At 40.2% G+C, this 20,386-nt stretch overlaps 1 protein-coding gene across 2 annotated transcripts in view; it reads left to right on the top strand.

Annotated features, from left to right (window-relative positions):
• myo1ea (myosin IEa) overlaps window positions 1–20,386 on the top strand; it is a 44,522-nt gene that overhangs the window by 3,743 nt on the left and 20,393 nt on the right. For both annotated transcript variants that reach the window (XM_063881409.1, XM_063881408.1), the window contains exons 2-9: window positions 9,669–9,812; window positions 10,804–10,893; window positions 12,014–12,108; window positions 15,590–15,677; window positions 17,864–17,953; window positions 19,027–19,158; window positions 19,460–19,594; window positions 19,871–20,003. In XM_063881409.1, coding sequence (XP_063737479.1) covers window positions 9,669–9,812; window positions 10,804–10,893; window positions 12,014–12,108; window positions 15,590–15,677; window positions 17,864–17,953; window positions 19,027–19,158; window positions 19,460–19,594; window positions 19,871–20,003 — 907 coding nt within the window. The remainder of the gene's footprint in view (window positions 1–9,668; window positions 9,813–10,803; window positions 10,894–12,013; window positions 12,109–15,589; window positions 15,678–17,863; window positions 17,954–19,026; window positions 19,159–19,459; window positions 19,595–19,870; window positions 20,004–20,386) is intronic.

Below are 20,386 nucleotides of genomic sequence, written 5' to 3'. Positions count from 1 at the left end.
AACAAGGTCAGAGTCTTGCAGCTGTGCTCCAGCTATCTGCTCTGAAAGCTTTCCCTTAGTCACATTCTAGCCAGAGTTTGGCCTCTTTTTCGGTCCAATGTTGTCAGTTGCTGTTGGTTTGGCCTTAAGATTGCTATTGAATAACCTCACTTCCACACAGAGACACTAGCGGCTCAGTTCACACAGGATCCTGATTATCCGTGGGCAGTTTGTTGGTGTTCAGATTAATACTTTACAGTGATAGCTCCAAAATATCAATCTGTACTTTAATATTACTGAACATGTGGGAAATATAACATGATAGACAGAGAGAGAACTGAGTCAACGCTTTTAAAAGACAGTCAGCTGTTGTGTTACTCTAGAGAAACATAAAGTAACTGACTGGAAACAGAGTTAAAATTAGCTGGTTTGAATTAGTTGTCTTTATCTGAGCACATGCCCCATGGAGGGGCTGAGTCAGAGCATTTCTCACTGAAGAATCATGCAGTGACGTCACTGTTTGAATAGTATCCTCTTGAACTTGAGGTTATCTTCATCCATCAACACTGTTTTTTGTGTACTACACATACTATACTATAGGATGGCAACTAAATGAAATACAATAGTTACTAAAAGCAATGAATCTCAGAATAACCTACAAAACTAAATATATAATCAGGAACCTTTATTTCCTTATGATCTGAATTGTAGGAGTTGCCTCTGGTCGAAATCTGAAAACTATCCATCACAGAGATATTGTACTATGATTTAGATATACTGAATACTTTTTCTCATATATTTTAAACAAAAGCAGGATAGATTGACCCCCTCAAAATACGTTTACAATAAACGAATAAAAGAAACCAATGTTCTTCAAAAAAGTATTTCTATCCGCTCAGTTTTAATTGCCATTGGGACTAATCTGCTCGGTAGTGCATATCCTCTCACTCTGCTTCTCTTACCACAATACAATACAATTTGTGCCAAGCCTTTCCCTTCCTGCACTCTGAACGCTTTGTTTTTGTTCATAAAAGACAGATAAATGACTGACAGGAAGCTGAGGAGGCAAATTAAGTTGAAGGCCAACTGTGATGCCTAAAGTGAGCACCTACAGTTTATCAAAGAAGCAAACATTTCTTGCCCTCTTTGCTAGATCCTCAGGATGAACACATCAGTGTTTTTTTGTTTGACACTTTTAGCACTGCTCTTTAATTAGGAGAATTACAGTCTATGCACCATTGCTTCATGGTGCTCCGTTTCCCACATACTTGGATGGAGCGCAGTGATTTTCTGTGCTGTCAATGAATGTTGAACAGCTGAGTCATGGAGTTTAAAAAGTCAATGTCATCTTGTTCTTCATATGGAAAAACCACTCCCCAAAGAACTTGCAGTAGTAGTAATTTCAGTTACAGTAAGTCACAGAGTTGTCAAGCATATCGAAGCTTAGAGAGGCACTTTGGTTTTTGAAAAGGACTATCTGGAGAACAAGCCTGGTTACAGAAACCACGATATGTCTGGAAAATACATTCTTACTCTTAGCTTAAAGCACAGGGCTGACCCTGTCTGCCCTTACTGAACCTTCTCACATTAATGTGAGGCACCTTTGACCAATGGTGACCTTTCAGCACTGTGCCCGCACTGTTTTGGCACACAGCAAAATAATTCCTATAATGTGATATTTTTTACAGAGATACATCCTCTGTTTTCAGAGTCCTGAAGGTCTGTTTTAAGTGTATCTGTTATCTAGAGGTATTAAATGTACAGAAAAAAAAGTAGCAAGACTTCAGTTCTGAGATACTGCTCTGATTCAGCAGGAAACTCTCGTTGAGACCTTTTGTGGATTTTGGCTTTAGTAATTTTCTTCTCTCCTGGCAGCTGTTTTAATGAAGTGCCACTGCAGCTTGTTAGTGCTGATATGGGAAGGCTTTTCTGTTCATGGTACATAATGAACAACTGGAGGCGTTATCAACAAAAACAGAAAGCTGGGAGATTACCAAAGCCATCTTTAATGATTTGCCAACAAGCTTGAAAATATGTCAAATTTGATATTTATCTGCTCAATGTATTCGTCAAAACTGCATTAAACATAATTCAGGAGTGGCAGGAAACACAAAAAGGCCGGGCATCTTCGGTAGCGTTTTCCCAAACAATTCACTCTGTCAAGCTTCTCCTCCCTCCAAATGTGTGTCTTTGAACGTATTAAGTTGCTACTCGGGAAGATGCTGGTTTGAATTTCGCTGATTGAAACTTGAGACTTCAGCCCTGTTGTGGCACAAGGCATGGCTATGAATGAGTTTCCACTGCAGATGGTTTGTTTACATTTAACCACTACTGACGCTGCTTTGACAGGAAACTGCAGTATTTTGTGACACATCTTTCAGCTGAATCCCCCCCAAACCACATTTTCTTTGATACTGTGTTTTAATAGCAGCCTTGTTGCCGTTGTCATCTATTTAAAAGAATGAGATCTTCACCATCAGCAGCTCCAAAGTTTCCAAAATGTCAATTTACTTTAAGTGGTGGGACTGTGAAGCTGAAACTGTGTAGTTCACTTCCAAGATGTGTTAATATTCGTCCAGTATCTGTTTACACCGCAGCGTTATGTCCTCTGTCTCTGGGAGGGACAGTGCTCAGCCCTACCCTGCGGGCACAGCATTATAACATCATCACAACCAGTCAGGGCTCATGTTACCAAATCCTAGCAGAATAATATATTTCCTTTTATCCTTCCCTTGTGTGTGACCTCGAGCAGCTCCAATCCACTACAGCGTGAGAAATGTAGACATGGAAAGAGAGGACAATGTTTGTTGGTTTGCATTATGTATAATGCTGCTGACCCAATTTCATGCAGGTGACCGCTGTCGTCGTTCAACTTATGAGTTTATTTACTTATAGATGTTTTAGCAAGAGACCCAGGCAATTGACTGACACTTTAAAACAATGTGAATTTAAAGCTGAGGCTACGGTATATATGTTTCCTTTTAATCAGAGCAGACCTTAAATACATTTTATCTACAGTCTGCTGGCAACATGATGTTTTTGTTCTTCCTTCTCTGTGTGATGTCTAGCCAAATGAGGCTCAAAATGTGCTTGCTTTAGTCTTCTTTTGCTTGTGGCATTCAAACCAGCACCATAATTTGAATTTAAGCGGCAGGCCAATACTTTGAATCATGCTGGGCTGTCATGTTAATTCAGTGTTGTTTATCTGTTTTTAGCTTTGTAAGAAATAAACTCACAAAAGAATCGTAGTTCATGAGTGTATATACTGTATGTATATCTTAACCATTTTTAGTTTTCAGTGTAAAATTATCATGGAGAGAATCGTGTAGCAACAGTTTTCTGCTCTGTGTAATTCAGTGTGGATTTACTCTTTAATCAATTCCAGCCTCATCTGGAGTTTAAGACATCACTTTAGAAGAACATCCTAGGGTGTGTGTGTGTGTGTGTGTGTGTGTGTGTGTGTGTGTGTGTGTGTGTGTGTGTGTGTGTGTGTGTGTGTGTGTGTGTGTGTGTGTGTGTGTGTGTGTGTGTGTGTGTGTGTGTGTGTGTGTGTGTGTGTGTGTGTGTGTGTGTGTGTGTGTGTGTGTGTGTGTGTGTGTTTTGTAGAGGGCTAAGTTTGACCTTAATGAGCATCACATCCGTCAGAAGTTCAGACAGGATCAGACTGCCTCACACTGTGGGTCATTGCTCCTCTGACATACACACACACACACACACACACACACACACACACACACACACACACACACACACACACACACACACACACACACACACACACACACATACTTCTTGTGTCTTTCATCGTTATTTATCTTCCCCCTGTACCGTGGAAAGGCCGACCATCTCTGTCAGCAGTTTTTTCTGCATCTGGTCCGATTACTCACAGAGAGATTTTGGACAAAGTGCAAATGCAAGCAAGAGAGACCAGGTGGAAATGCTGTTTAGAGAGTAATACCTTCTTAAGCTTTGATTCAGATTCAAGATTCAAGAAGCTTTATTTATCCCGAGGGAAATTGAGGTGCAACAGTTCAATACAAAGAAGGAAGGAGAAATATACACTCAATATAACTAAACTACTAAATATACACTAAATATACATCAAATATTTAGTGTATATTTAGTAGTTTAGTGCAAATGCAAGCAAGAGAGACCAGGTGGAAATGCTGTTTAGAGAGTAATACCTTCTTAAGCTTTGTTTAGTTTATCTCAAATCAGATATGTTTTGAATATCAACAAGTAGTAGGGGAAAATCAGTCAAATCAACCCACACATAACTGGCGTAAAATTGATTTGGACTCATTCCTTGTCCTCTTTCGAAATAGTCAGGAGGGGACAGTCTTGGTAGAGATTATTGTCCATTACTGGATACCTTTTTGTGACTCTTTACATATGTCCTAAGATTGCACTCGCCTCAATTTTGTCTAGCAGCAGATGTTACAGACTATTTAGAGATAGGTAATCTATGAAAGCAGACATTTGGGAGCCTTTGTGTTACAACAGATACAAGCTGTGTGATAACACTGTTTTGAAAGTATTCCTTGTTGGTGAATTCAACTTCAGAAAGCAATGCACTCACAGGGTTTTAGCATTGCTAGTACGGTAAAGCCAGACAGACAATAAATAAGGGAAAATTATGAAAAGGAGAACAGAGAACATTTCTATGTGACAATTATGGAACAATTATGGAACTTGAGCAGACTCATCATACATTATTATGCTTTGCCGATCACAAGCACATTTTAACTGTGTTTACTTTGGAAATAATGGTCAGTAATAGTGCTGAAGGCTTTAGGCTCATATCAGACTTCTGCCTGCTTGCTACATCGAGACTAAATATTTGATTTGTCAGAATATCATGTGCAGATTTGTTGGATTTGTGGTGAACCTGGTGTCTACATTTGGACCACAGATTGGACTGTTACTGAGAAAAAATGCCTTACAGTCTGCAAAACCCATTACAAATAGACAAAATCTCAATATAATTCAGAGCATTTATAACATTCCTAGCAGTCAGAACAAAACAAAAAGCAAAATTACTTTAGCCTATAGGAACAAGACTTTTGGAAAACCTTTCTTCCCAGACTGGAATTACCCTTAATTTGGGCTTTAATTCGTGACACATGCTTATCAAATTACATTTCTTCTGTGTTTCTCCTCTGCTTTTTTTGCCAGCAGCTTTTTCATCACAGTCAGCAGTTATTACTCATAATAATTTGGAGATATTTTTAAGCCATCACATAGCCCTACATCCGCAGCTATTTTAAAGTATCACCTGTTATTCGCCCACCAATGCTTAACTTTTCTAAAGAAAGACAATTTACAGCAGCAATATCATTGTTCAGGTGATGGTGCATCTGATAAATGCACGACCACGATGTAAACTCAGATTTAAAGATGTGTTGAGAGCAGGTATAATTATTACTTTTTCACACTCAAACCCATTACTGTTTGTGTATAAAAAGGAATGTTTTTTGGACATGACATTTTAGGTCAGCATTAACTTTAGAAATCAGGTCAGACACGCTGGTACATGATGGCACCAATAATCTTAGACATGAGGGCTTATCGGACATGGGGTCTCTCCTTAAGCGGTCCAAGCCAGCCTGAAGGAAAAACGTAATGCACTCAAATGCTTTGGGCATTTCCTGTAGTTTCATTCAGTGCAGAAGTCCAGCTTGTAGCACTAAGAAGGCTGTGTGCTTAAGGCAGATTTAGCTTCAGAGGCTTCAACCAACTTATCGTGCAGTCTAAACTGAGCTTCATTACAAAAACAATCTGATCTGATGATAACAACCACGAGACCATGCATCATTCTGTGCAAAAAACTAATATTCAATTTCCCTTCGCCCAAACTTCACTTCTTACCCCAGTCATTTACCTGTATCAAAGTTGTGCAATTTCTCCAGACTTTTGGTACGGTGATTAACGTCTTTAGTTGCTTCTGACTTGAAAACAGAGGAATTTGTTCTCATGGCTTGTATTCAGATGGCAAATCAGAAACATAGTGCTAACACATGGTACACTGTGTGTCAGATCCTGGTGTAGAAAAGGAGAACAGCACAGAAGGGAGAAATGAGGGAAAAAGTGCCGCTTATGATACCGAATCAAACCCAGCCATTTCCTGTTCCCCTGAGCCAGAGCTGCTCAGCACTCTCCATATATGGTAATGGTATTTGTATGGAGGGAAACCCTGGGCTTATGGATCAGGACTGGTATTGAAATTCCTTTGTGTTTCTGGGAAAAGGTCCGGTCCAAGAGTTTTGCTTTTGAATGATCTGAATGTCTTTGATTTTCAAACTGAAAACGAATCAAGTCTCATACTTCCATTAATACCTTTTCATTTAATTTTTTAAGGATATCATTTTGTTCAAACTGCTTATTAACACAATATATTAATGATGACAGACGCTCAGTTGTGTGCTGTCAAGCTCAGGAGGAAGTCTGTGGTTTCTTGGTGACGTTGTTGTTATGGCCACCATAGATGTGCCAGATGTCCCTGGTGTATGAGTGTGTGTGTTTACTGTATGATACCTCCTCAACAGGCCTTCAGTAACTCACATTTCAATCTGATGGACTGTCTTAACCTTCAACCTATAAAAAACATATTTTGTTTTGTTGTTTGTTAGAGTTGTTGAAGCATTTTCATTAAGAGTTACAGCTCAAAAACTGCATGGGAAGCGACCTTCCACTACTATAACAATCACTGCGAGTATAGACCCTCAGCCCCTGGAAGCTTTTACTGCCCGGCAGTCAGCGGCAGAGCAGAGGTTGTTTCAGGCACCTCCCTGACGTCTGTGTGTGTGTGTGTGTGTGTGTGTGTGTGTGTGTGCGTGTGCGTGTGTGCGTGTGTGCGTGTGTGTGTGTGTGTGTACTGTATTTGTGCAGCTACTCCCTTGGTCTGCTGCTCTAAATGAGAATGTGTTCTTATTCCTCTTGCCTCATTAAACAAGGCCTAAAACAAAACAGATGAAGCAATCCTCAGAATATTTGACATCTACCTCCTACGTCTCCGGCTTATTACCTCTCCCTTCTTTAATCTGCACACTTTCATTCCAGACATAGCAAACAGAGGTTAAATATAGCATGTTCAATTGTTTTCACTTCGTGGCCAGCACTCGCTCTTGACATCTGCTTTAAAAGAAAAGGTTTTCACATGTCAAAGTACTTATTCTGTTAGATAGGTGGCACCAAAAGGATAGCTAGTAATGGACTAAATAAAAAAGAGCATTTAAGTTTATGACTTATAAACAGGGAATGCAGGCTCCACCTCTACATCCTTTTGTCTTTAGTCCAATCACTTTTACATTTGCCTGACACTATATATTTTCCATATTAGATATACGTATATGTGATGTTGTTCTTTGTCTCCATATTGTAATTTTTTTATCTCTAATTGTGACTTTTTTTTGTAAAGTAACTATTGAATGCCTTACATCCTTTATTTGTTTCGAGGTTTCTAACTTTTTGCCTTTTTAGTGTTCCCCTCTCCAAATTGAGGGTCTTAAATGCTGTCACTTTTACAGAGTATAGAGCAACTTGACATTCTTTGTTGTCCTTTGGTGTCTTTTTGAAGTTGTTTTTGAGTATTCGTGGTAGATTTGTGATTCTGGGAAGTCATTTTGCATAAGTTAAAAATTGTTTTGTTGCTTTGTAAGTGATGTGTGTATCTTTGCGATCATTTTGCATCTCATTTCACTGCTCTTAGTAGTAAGATTGAGTCTTTTTGCAGCCGTTTTGTGTATCTTTTTGTTTGTTCTGACTTTTTTTCCCCGGTCTCTCTGTGTGTCTACCTTTCTGCACAATATTGATTTGCTGCTAAACTCTAACAAATGTTTAGATTTCACTAATGCCAGGTGATGCTTTTGTCCCTGAGAGTGACGTCAGCCTGTCATTGTTGCTAAGGAAGGAAATTGGTCAGCATCTACCTCTGCCGCACCTCAAAAGCAGTAAAACCTGGTAATGGGTGTGATCTGGAGAATTAATCAAGCTATAATTTGCTGCTTCCCTCCTGAGGGGAAATTACCCACTGGATTTGGGTAAAAAAGCTGTTAACATTCCACATCATCTCCCATGCTATGTCTTAGTCTGTAAAGTGGTTTTCATTTTGCTGTTGTAAAGAATAAAGCCACCCTGGAGGATATTTAAAGCTTCTGGCCCTCTGCCGTGGCTAAGTAATTTAGAGTTAATTACTAAAAACAAAATGTCTTTCCACGGGTTTATTTTGTATTGCGGCGTTATCTTGTGGACCTGGGTTGCTGTCATTTTTCTGAGAGCAACTCATTTTTACTTACATATTTTACAGTTTTTACTAAAGATTGTTTTTTGTAGTGTGCTGTATTTTTGGGAGTTCAGACTCATGTATATACTGTATAATGAATATTATTTGATTCTATGATATCATAATATTTAAATCACAAAGACACCACAACCTTCAAAAGTCCAAACGGGACTGAGTTTTAAGTCGTGGAAACAGCAGCTGAGAAAAAAATAATTTTACCGAAGTTCATAAAAGAGTTCTCCTGGAGCTTTTGATTGTATCACAGGATCAGCAAATGAGGTTTGACCGAATGTCAAATTATTGTAGATGTTTTATCATTTTTCTGAGCTCTTTGAGTACTTTAAGCTGTTTGAACTCAAGTTCATTTTTGACCTTGGTTATAGCAGTGGAGTAAACAATTACGTCCTCCGCGACCCGACTCTGGATAAGAGATTTAGGATGGATGTATGCAAACCGTTTGGTGCATTTAGCATATTGGAACATAGGATTTATACTTTGGGTTCCATAGATATCCCGACATAATGTCATACAGAAATAAACATTAATACAAAACCAAAATGTGAACCTTATGGTCGCACAGAAGAAAAGATTTGGTCATTACATATAATGGAAATCAATACTGACATACTGTTCTGACGAGAATAACTGAAAATATGGATTAATATTAGGGTCTTAAAAGAGTATATTATCTACGCTTCTGCAACATAAAATACAGTGTCTTGCTGTTGAAGTAGGACTGACTGAATGATTTATTTCTTAGCCTTGGAGTTATTGTTAAGATTGCCACTTTTCTCCTTCCTCCTTCCCATACTTCCTCACTTAGGAGGGAGGAAGTCAAGAGTTAACTTGTGTGTTGACTAATGTTCTGGATGCTCTCTGCAGCTTTGAGTGGTTCTCCGTCCAGGAGAAAGAGACTCACTCCTCGCAGCACATTGTGACCCTCGTCCACAGTAGCCAGACAACACTGACTCATAGCACATGATGAATGACCTCAGTTCTCCAAAGACTCACTCAGCTGAAAAAAAAAAAAACAGGATTAGGGAAAAACCGATTGTTAGGATGTGGATAAAAGTTGGGCAAGAGCATCTTTAACACTTGGACAAATAACCAAAGCATTTCTGAGAATCTGACTATGCAAGATTTTAAAGTATACACAGCCCATCGTGCTGCCTGGATCAGAAAATCTGCACACTGAGACTTTTTGTTGTTTTGATAATAACCATTTTTCCCTTGGCTTTCGTTTGTGTGATAAAACCACAAAACCTCAGCCTCTGAGTGCGCTGTAAAGCCTAAATGCACTCATGTAACAGTGCTATGTCACCTTGATGTCAGACTCTCGATTAGTCCACGCTATCCCTTTGTGTCTTTCTGAATGAACTAACAATACATTGTATGTGTTTTGTTGCAGGGGAGCCGGGGGCACTACCGGTACCACTGGCAGAGCCACAATGTCAAACACAGTGGAGTGGATGACATGGTGCTGCTCAGCAAGATCAATGAGGACGCCATCGTGGACAACCTCAAGAAGAGATACATGGATGACTACATCTTTGTATCCTTTGCTTACAATCGCAGTTCACACTCTGGAGAGAAATAGCCAAGCCCTGTCTCATCCCAGCTATTCCCAGAATAGCTGAATGGTCATTGGCAGTGTTATTCTAGCAGTGAGTAATAGCTCAGTGTAGGGAGGTGACACCTTCCTCCTGAGTCTCTGCCGTGTGCAGGGGCAACGGGCCCCTCTGTACGTACCTCCCTCCACTACGAAGTCAGACTGGTTTAATCTCACTGTGGTGCGAAATGTGAACAAAATGGTGTGATAAATAACAGATTGCATCTACAGTCTTTTTGAGTCTCTTTTAACCAGCGGTATTTTTTGATTACGGTGGGGATTTAAAACAGTTGGCAGTCATTTTCATACAGTACATCACACAAATACTAGGTTTAGGTTTCTCAAGTGCAGCTGTGGCTACACACACATAAGCTGTTCATGACGTGAAATGAGTAGATGAATGAATGAATAACCCCTTTGAAAAGCAATGCTGAGCAGCTCATTGCATAAACTTCATCCACGTCCTGGCAGTGCACAGGATTATGACGTTTAGTAAATGCTGGCATTTTGAGGTTCAACATCTCTGAGTCAGGCCTTTGATTTGGGTCAATAAATAGCCGTAACTGTGAGGTCTCTATGCCAAGCTTGTGGGTCACTGTAGGCCACCCACAATGGCAGCTTTATTTTTCTTGAGCAGCATTTTGGCTGCAAGGCATAAAACCTCACTGTGTTACATGGTTGGTCTATTCTCTGTCATTTTGTAAGAACTGGATACTTTTTATCCTCAGGCCTGATCACCGAATACTCCACTGCAGCTCCATTGTTCTCTGTTGACGTTATGGCAGCCTTAGATGAAATTATTTCCCTTCTTTTACAGATTTAAAATCTCTATGTTTTGCCCCAATTCATGAACTACTCGCATTTCAAAGAGTGGTAATAATAATTTGGTCCTATTTGTTTTTCTTGTATATTCTTTAATATATAACCTCGTCAGACATATATTGGTCCCGTGCTCATCTCCGTCAACCCTTTCAAGCAGATGCCATATTTTGGAGACAAAGAAGTTGAGATGTATCAAGGCGCAGTAAGTATGATACAGTTTGACCAATAACCTATAAACACATTTTGAATGGCTTCAGCTGTCGGAATTTACACTAGAAAAACTAAGTTCAATCTTCAAAAGTACCAATGTGCCTGGGGGTTTAAGACCGCAACTGTCTGAAGGACAAAGGCTTTTCAATTCTGGGTTAGTTGCAGTGTGTAGCTTCCAGCAGACTGTTGCAGATGTTGCTGTCAGAAACTTGACTCAACCATGGAGAAAGCTTGGCAGGACCTTCACAGAACAGCCTGTCCGAGTCTGCCTCCTCTCCTGGCCAGCATGAAGAGTGGGCTTGTCTCCTTAAGCCAGGAACACACTAAAAGACGACTAATATGCTTACCAACTGTGAAAGCACTCAGCATCACACATGCCAATATTTCACAGTTCAACAGGTTACAGTTAAGTGCACTGGGTTCAGGTTTGCACAGTGTTATCAGCTCACACTACAGAAAGTTCAGATTTGTTTAGAATAGTTTGAAACGACCAGGAAGGTTATAGGCTACATCCTATGTTGTATTCAGTGCATTAGGTGTAGCCTTTTCACAATGTTGGAAATAAGCCATCAAGGCAATAATGGGGTTAATATTTCAGCTATAGTATATTATATATTTTTTATTGTCAAAAAATTCAAAAATGTACAAAAAAACAAACCATGTTTTTATCCATCTCTCCATATCTTAGCACGACCATACCTAAGGCAGCTGTAGTTTTAAGCAAATTTTATTTAAAAAAATAGGCAAGTAAATAGTGCATTTATTGAGCACTATTTTTAGCATCAGATTAAAACTCCTTCATGGTTTAGTGATTATTTATGGCTGCAGGATACTGTATGTGGGATTGTGAGTCAAAACAAACTTTTAATGCTGATTTTCATCATATTGCAGAGTTTATGTGCAAAGATGTGGCTGACGGATATTCTTATGAGTTCTCTGAGAACAACAGAGCACATAATGAATAAGCTATCTTAGACTTAAACAGACAATACTACTTAGAAGCAGAAAAGTAGAGATTTGTTGACAGTAGGAAAAACATATAATGTCCTGAGACGTATCCTTTTAAGGTTTTGTTGGCTTTATTTTAATACAATTATTTTGTGATCTCTCAGGCTCAGTATGAGAACCCGCCTCACATCTACGCCCTGGCAGATAACATGTACAGAAACATGATGATTGACAGCGAGAACCAATGCGTTATCATCAGGTAAGACTTTTGAGCAATTATCATCCTCCACCATCGTTACACATTGTGCACTAATGGCATGTGACAAAACAAAAGTATTTAGTGTTCATTTTGTTACCTCAGTGAGACTGGAGATAGTAATCTGTACAACGTGATCTGTGTGGCAAAGTTTCAAAGCTGCAGCTGCTCGCCTGCAGGCTGTGATAATAGTTATCGGGAGGGGATCATGGGAATGGAGCAGGTTAAACCGCATCATTTACTACAGCTCATTGCCTGAGTGATGTGTTACTTTGTTGTTTTTCCATCATACTGTAGGTCTCACCATAAGCTATTGTGAAATATAGAAATGCACTAATACCTTAGTATGAAAACAGTGCACAGTTTACTGCTGGATCTGGACTCAGGATGGGAGATGGGAACAAAGCAGCTGTTATTGTGGCTATTTTTGAAAAAACTTCCTGGTTTAACAAGAACAGAAAACAAACAGCAGGAAGAACACCTGCAATTGTCCTTGGTCAGTAGTCTTTTTCTTTAGATGTAAGGGGTTTTAGGGAATTTTACAGCCAGTGTGAGTTTATTGGTGAATGTTTTTGAGCTACAAATCTGCATGAGAGAAAACTGTGGTGTCATGATCCCAGTGGCCCAGTCACCTGAGCAGCACGGTTGCTATATTGCTTACCTCATGATGAATGACCCCTGCTTCAGCACTTTCGTCCGTTGTTTGGACAGCCAGCTGTTGCTAGTTCAGTTCCCCACATAAAGGCACTGAGGTGGATTTTGTGATCGACTAAATCAGCAAACAAAAGCATGGAAGTGGTTTTATGATGAAGCAGTTCACAGCAAACAAAGGCTGCTGTGAACTGCTGGCCAGGCAGTGTGGGCAGCATCGGTCTGTGTTAGCGCTTTTCCATATTTATTAAGAAAATGTGTGAATTTACCAAAAGGGGGATTCAGGATGAAATGGTAGCGCAATTGTGACCTTTTGCCTTTTCATTTACTTCACTTCATCATGCCAACTGCTAACATCAGCATGTGACTGATGTTGCTAGGCTGCGACATCTGGATCAGATATGATAGAGATGAATTGCAGCAGGTTGGTGCTTCAGTTTGGCACCCCCCACTAAACTATGATATTAACTCTTAGCATAGATAAGAAACACACCATCATAAACGCCAAGGTTGCTGCTACTTAAAGTAGACCAAAATGTCAGTTTTTCAGACAGCATGTCACCTAAAGAGCTCTTTCAACCAGACCATAATGAAAGGCAGATTTATTGAATGTTGGCTTTCATTTTAGCAGGATTCATTTTTAATGACAAATTGCAGGTTTTAATCTTCCTTTAACTGTCGACTGACTAATGATCGATGGCTTTCATTCAGTCCCAGCTGATGCCGTCTCTTGCTTCACAGATAGCTGATGTGAACTACTACTTTTATCTACTGTTTATTCAGTCTTTTGACCAGAGGCTTTGCTGAGTCACCAATACAGTGTTCCCCACAGCTGCTGCACACGATGTCCTAAACCTGTCCGGTGTTTCTCTCCTTCCTCTCTCCAAGGAACTGAGGGCAGTAGATGAATTATTTTAGTCTAAATGGACGATTGATGGTGCTGCTTTGAAGTATGTTGCTCAACAGTTCAGGGACTGTATTATACCAAGTCAGACGTCTTACTGCTGCTGGTTTAACTTACAAATCTTGCAACCCTTTTTGTATTTTTTTTCACTGCTTCCTACCAAATTCTCACTTGCTTTCATAAAATCTTCTCTAATAAAAAAATATATAATGTTTTAATAACACAACCACATTATAGCTTAACATGTTTGCAGAAGGCAGTGAATCCCTTTCTTGGTCTTTTCTTTGGTTTATGTCATTTATAGTTACATGACATACATGACACATTTTTAACTCCATCTGTGTCTTTTGGACCGTTATAGTTGGTCCTAAAACAGATGAGTGCTCTTGTGGCTTGAACCAGACCCTGGGAATACAATGCTGTTACATTAGCACAGAAGAATTCAGTCTACTTTAACATACTGTACATGCAACTAGTTCTGTGGGAATGCAGTGTGCCTTATTACATTTAAAACCACCAAAAGAAGATCTTTAAAGTGCATCCTTCTCATAGCTGATGTCAGTAATGTTTTATGAAATGTAAGGCTCTAACCTCCAAGCCTCTGCATTGCATTGTTTTACTCATGTCCTTGTTTGGGTAATAAATCACTACGGAAGTTAACAATGCTTTCTGCTTTTCAGCACCACAAAAATGAGTCTCGCCCATTTTGGGGGCTCGAAATGGGACTCCGACTCCCGCTGCTGCTTGTGTTGAAAATAGCTCTTCAGAGAAATACTTTCATGAGGAGAAAACAATGCTTCAGAGGAGCTCTTGAGATTTTTCTGACATCAAAAAGAAAAATTCTTCATATTGGTTTCTTGTTGTGAGTTGAGCAGTAAGTGTGCAGTGAGGAAGCCCAGACAATGCCAAAGAATTTGGGAGAAACAAGGAGGTGAATATAGGGGGAGGGTTACAACTATATAGAGGCTGCTGTGTAATAGTGTGGCTCCCATGACTTCCTCTGGCAACCTTTAACAGTCTGCAGCTGTGTTTCTCACAGAGGCATTACCAACCTTACTCTCCTTTAAGGCACAGAAAGAAAAAAACAGACGCCACTGTCATCCACTGCCAAACCACATACGTCAAAATAAGTATGACACAAGTGAAAGGCAAGGAGCGAAATAGACAAGTGTAGGGAGAGGGAAAGAAAAATTAGGGAAAATTCTGTGAGTGTGACAAAACAGGATTAATGGCCTTGCTGCATTCATCTCACCAGATGTGCTGCGGCTAACACACATTTAGCCTCTGAGATCAAATTTGCTTCTGGTTGCAACACACATTTTTGTTTGTCCAGTAAAATTGTACACATGAAAGCAGGAGCTCTCCTGTTCGTTTAGCAGGGTAACTATAACTGGTGGGTTATCTTTGCGTAGGTGGACACAAAAATGCAGACACGCACCCCAACACATACATAGGACTGCAAGTTAGTCAAATGTATTTATGATAATAAATAATGTTTGATATGTCAATGTTTGCAGTGGCTTGAGTAGTTGTGACTTCATACAGAGCAGGATTTTAACATGTACAATTTCTTGATTTATGGCCCATGGGATCCAAATGTACTTGACAATGTTTTACCTTGTCCAATGGCTCCATCCTGCTTGTTGCTGTGCGTTCAAAAATAAACACATGTAAAGAAATCACATAAAAAGGTGATATTATATTTCCTTTAAACTAATTAAAACTTTATGATGGACGAAAAAAAAAGTTAACATGCACGAATGGTGTCCAACTAGGTCTATATGAATCCCTAAACTTATGTGAGAATAAATTCAGGTGTCACATGCTATCTGTTTTTGAATGGGGTGGATTTAAATGTGACTTTAAAAGCTTGGATTTGATGTACTGTATGTGAAAACCTGTGTTTAAATGTGTTTCTGTGTTTTTCAGTGGAGAGAGCGGTGCAGGAAAGACCGTGGCAGCCAAATATATCATGGGCTACATCTCCAAAGTGTCAGGCGGTGGATCCAAAGTACAGGTGAGCTGCTGTTTGTCTTTCAGGACAGTATTTAATAGATGCATGAGAAGTTGAGCAGTAGAGATTAAATATCAACTAGGCAGGAATCCTTTTATGTAAAGGAGTTTATAATGGTCTTTATTCATGTTTAATTTTAAGGAGTGAATTAATATTTAAAAGCAAATTCTCAACATCCCTTTTATATTTAGTATAAAGATCTCACAAGAATAAATAAGTACAATCCTGGGAAAAGACAGCTTCTCTTCAATATTCAATTATTGTGATGAGTTTTAACTTGAAATGAAATAGAAGAAGAAGAAGAATCGGAGGATGAAACCCTCTTTATTTGTCACATGCATGCACACAGCAGAGCACACACAGTGAAATTAGTCCTCTGCATTTAACCCATCCTAGTACTAGGAGCAGTGGGCAGCTATCGTGCAGCGCCCGGGGAGCAATGGGGAGGGGGGATTGGAGGTGTCCGGTGCCTTGCTCAAGGGCACCACAGCAGGGCCTAGGAGGTGAACTGGGACCTCTCCAAGTAGCAGTCCACTTTCCATATTTCAAGTCTGTTCAGGGACTTGAACCGGCGACCCTACGATTCCCAGTCCAAGCCCCTACTGACTGAGCCACTGCTGGACATGAAATGGTTACATTCTATATTCATTTCATAATCATCTCTTTTATATGTGTCCTTCACAAATTGAGCCACGTCCTGAACACCACTGCTGACGTATGAAAACAAACAACCTGTTGCTGCTTCATTCCTGCACTCTCCTTAGACCCAGGCCTCGTCTTTATTCCCCATTATCAGCCCATCAGCAGCCTCTTATTCTCCCAACCCCCTTCAGCCATCTGGCAGTCCCTCTAACCAGCAGATGTCCAGTTCTTAAGCTCAATAAAGATCTAAAGTTTGATGAGGAAATGCCTCCACCATGATGGCACTGGGATTTTTATATTTAATCCACTCAGAGGGACGAGGGACATAAGAAGTCATCTTCAGGCTTTAAATGTATTGGTCAAGCTGACAGTCTGACATGTGTTGTCATGGGATATATTTGCCAGTGTAAATGTATACCTTAAAGCAAGTTATGAAAATAACTGTCTTTGTATTTTTTGTTTAAACAAATGTGGCCTTTACAGAAGACACAGACACACACACACACAAACACACACACACACACACACACTTATGTCTCCACCTCCTCTCCCAGCTCCTGTACAGCATCAATTCTTGTTCACATTTTGTACACCTTGTGCGGTATGCTTAGTACAGCACGTGCATTCTTATGCAACCTGTTTATAGTGTGTGTGTGTGTGTGTGTGTGTGTGTGTGTGTGTGTGTGTGTGTGTGTGTGTGTGTGTGTGTGTGTGTGTGTGTGTGTGTGTGTGTGTGTGTGTGTGTGTGTGTGTGTGTGTGTGTGTGTGTGTGTGTGTGTGTGTGTGTGTGCAAGAATAGTTTTGAAAAGATAAAATACTTCATGTCAGCAACATGTATGTTCATGTGTCTGAGCATTGTCATCGTCACAAAAGCTAATCATATTCATCAATAATAATGATTAATTAAAATAAGTCTGTTTTATAGACATCTGGACACCATATTGAAAATGTGTTTTCTCTTTGAGATGTCATCCCTAGGATTCAGGTTGTTTGGAAGCTCCATAATTAAATCAAGTAAAACATTTTGTCAAACTAGTGTTAGTCGACTCTCTTCTGCCTTGGAGAAGTAAAATATGATGAATTGGTATACTAATAACCACATGGTTCTCCATTTAAAAACAACCTAAAGTCCCAAGTGCAGTGCTTATGTTTCCCTTTCATATAGCACTAAATTTAGAAATGCAAACAAATTCCAGGAAATAACTTCCATTCAACTTCTGTGTACAATAAAGGAAGTCGGAATAGCTCTGTCTGCTGGACCGATTTAAAGCTCATGTGTTTCTGACAGATGCAGATGGCTCACAGGAAACATAATGTCCTCCAGACAGTGTGTGTCTGTCTCTACATGTGTGTGTGTGTGTGTGTGTGTGTGTGTGTGTGTGTGTGTGTGTGTGTGTGTGTGTGTGTGTGTGTGTGTGTGTGTGTGTGTGTGTGTGTGTGTGTGTGTGTGTGTGTGTGTGTGTGTGTGTGTGTGTGTGTGTGTGTGTGTGGTACCCCTACCTGCTGTCTGATGTAGCTAACAGCTTTTTGCTTCCGTCTCCTTGCAGCACGTCAAAGACATCATCCTGCAGTCCAACCCGCTGCTAGAGGCCTTTGGCAATGCCAAGACCGTTAGGAACAACAACTCCAGCAGATTTGTAAGGCTTTCATTCCTGGGTTTTTCCACTTTATGTAATGTTGAATGCCTTGCATTGCAGCTCAATTCATAACTGGTTGATATTTACAAAACAAACTATATGAAAATCCATTTCAAAGAGTGCAACATAAAAAGTTCAACCTCCCAATTCTGCATGTGTATGTGCCAAAGCTGATTTGCAATGTACATAAGGTCAACTCTGGGAAACATAGACAACATTGGAATAACCCACTGCCTGAAAAATCCTAAACTGTGTTGCTCAGAGATAAATGCATGCAGTAGGTAGCACTTACCCCAGAATAATTGAGGACTCAACTTCTTTGTGGCGCACCTTTGGGTCTAAGCGGACACTTTTGAAAACAAAGTTTTGCAGTAACAGCTTTTCTGTCTAACTGCATGGGGAAGCAAACCTCATGTGTGTCTTGGTTAACCAGAGCTGTGCTGTAAGGACACATTTTACAGAAAAACATGCATGCAGAACCACTGAGGTACATCCTGCCCTGCTTACTGAGGATCTGGGTCAATAAGGGCTGCAAATTGGAAAAGGCAAAGCTCATTTAAGGACACGTTTATTGGTGTTCAGATTAGCATACAAAGCAGCATTGTCTCAGTAGTCATGATGTCTTTGGATCCAATTTTGTAGAAATTACTTTGGTTTGGCACCGCTGGCCTTAAATCACTGCTCTTAAAGTACTGTCTTTCAATAAATAGTGTGTCTGTTCACTATTAGGCCTGGAACAGTTATTATATTACAGTCTTTTCTGGAGAAGAGAGCGAGACAAAAAAAAGGATCCGATTTTTATGTACACGCACACGCACGCACACACACACACACACACACACACACACACACACACACACACACACACACACACACACACACACACACACACACACACACACACACACACACACACACACACACACACACACACACACACACACACACACACACACCACTAGCAACCGTATAACAGCCAGATGCCACTATTTCAGACCTTATAGCTCTGGAGTTGAGTTTTATTGCGGCCGACTCCAATACGGGAAAAATAAAAACATGCTTTGATCCATCAGGGGAAATACTTTGAGATCCAGTTCAGTTCCGGTGGCGAGCCAGACGGGGGGAAAATCTCCAACTTTCTCCTGGAGAAGTCACGTGTCGTCATGAGGAATCCAGGAGAGAGGAGTTTCCATATATTCTATCAGGTGAGGCTTCTCATTCGAGCTGCGGACACATATGGCTCGTGAAGAGGGTCTTTAAGGGGATTTGAGGACACGTTTGGTTAGACGTGCCATTTGGCTGCAGGAACAGGGTCAATCTGTTCTTTATTGGGAATGGCTCGAGGTCCCTGGAAGAGACGGTTCATTTCTCCTTAAGTGCAGTTTTCTTCACATGAAAAGTGGAGCACAGCGTATAAATACATGCCTGAACAAATATTAAAATGATTGTACCAACATACTTTGTGCAAAAACTGTCCACAATAAACGATTTGTTTCTGCTCTATAGTTGATAGAAGGAGCCACTGCTGAGCAGAAAGGCACCCTGGGAATCACAAGCCTAGATTACTACACTTACCTCAATCAGTCCGGTTCCTACAAAGTGGACGACATCAATGACAAGAGCGACTTCCAGGAGACAACGGTACGGTCACTTCAGGCAATAATTTAACACCCTCAGTGGTGTTGTGAGTGTCTATTATTGTCATACCAGTGTTCATGTGGCTCATTCTCTTTACATTCCTCCCTCTCCCTACCAGTCCTCTTTTGTTTGCTTTTCCAATCATCTCCTCCTGCTTTTGTTTACCAGCGAGACCGCAGCAGGAGTAATTAGAGGACATGAGCTAGGTGCCACAGGAGCGAGTAAACCCACACACTGAAGACCTAATTTAGCACAATCTTTTCTTTTTGCTTTTCCCAGCATGCGATGGATGTGATTGGCATCTCAGCGGAGAACAGCTCCATGGTGCTTCAGATTGTGGCTGGAGTCCTGCACCTGGGAAATATCACTTTCAAGGAGGCAGGAAACTACGCTGCTGTGGAGAGTGAAGAGTGTAAGTAGGCTCACTTTAGGACTGTTGGGTTCAAACCAAGCCAGGTGAAAATCATCAAAGCTCACATTAAACCTTCTATACAAATTTACTAGGTATCTTTTTAGTTTGCTCTTTAATATTCAACCAAGATGGAAGGATAAAATAGGCCTTTTATGATCCCATACCACATCGACTTGTTTATTAGGAAATCGAATGTAATAATCTGTGACAAAAAGTTACTACCATCATTAAACTTGTTTCCCTCCCCTTCAAAACATGTTTTGGCTCAGCCCGAGGGAAACACTTTTTAAGTTATGGCCTAGTAGCAATTTTCAAGGAATATAAGGCATCAAAATAAATCGAGTGTCAAGTATCATTATAGCTTAACAAGACAAACATTTGAC

This window comes from Eleginops maclovinus, chromosome 4 (genome assembly GCF_036324505.1).
Source record: "Eleginops maclovinus isolate JMC-PN-2008 ecotype Puerto Natales chromosome 4, JC_Emac_rtc_rv5, whole genome shotgun sequence".
NCBI classification, from domain to species: domain Eukaryota; kingdom Metazoa; phylum Chordata; class Actinopteri; order Perciformes; family Eleginopidae; genus Eleginops; species Eleginops maclovinus.
This window is presented reverse-complemented; position numbering and strand designations above follow the sequence as displayed.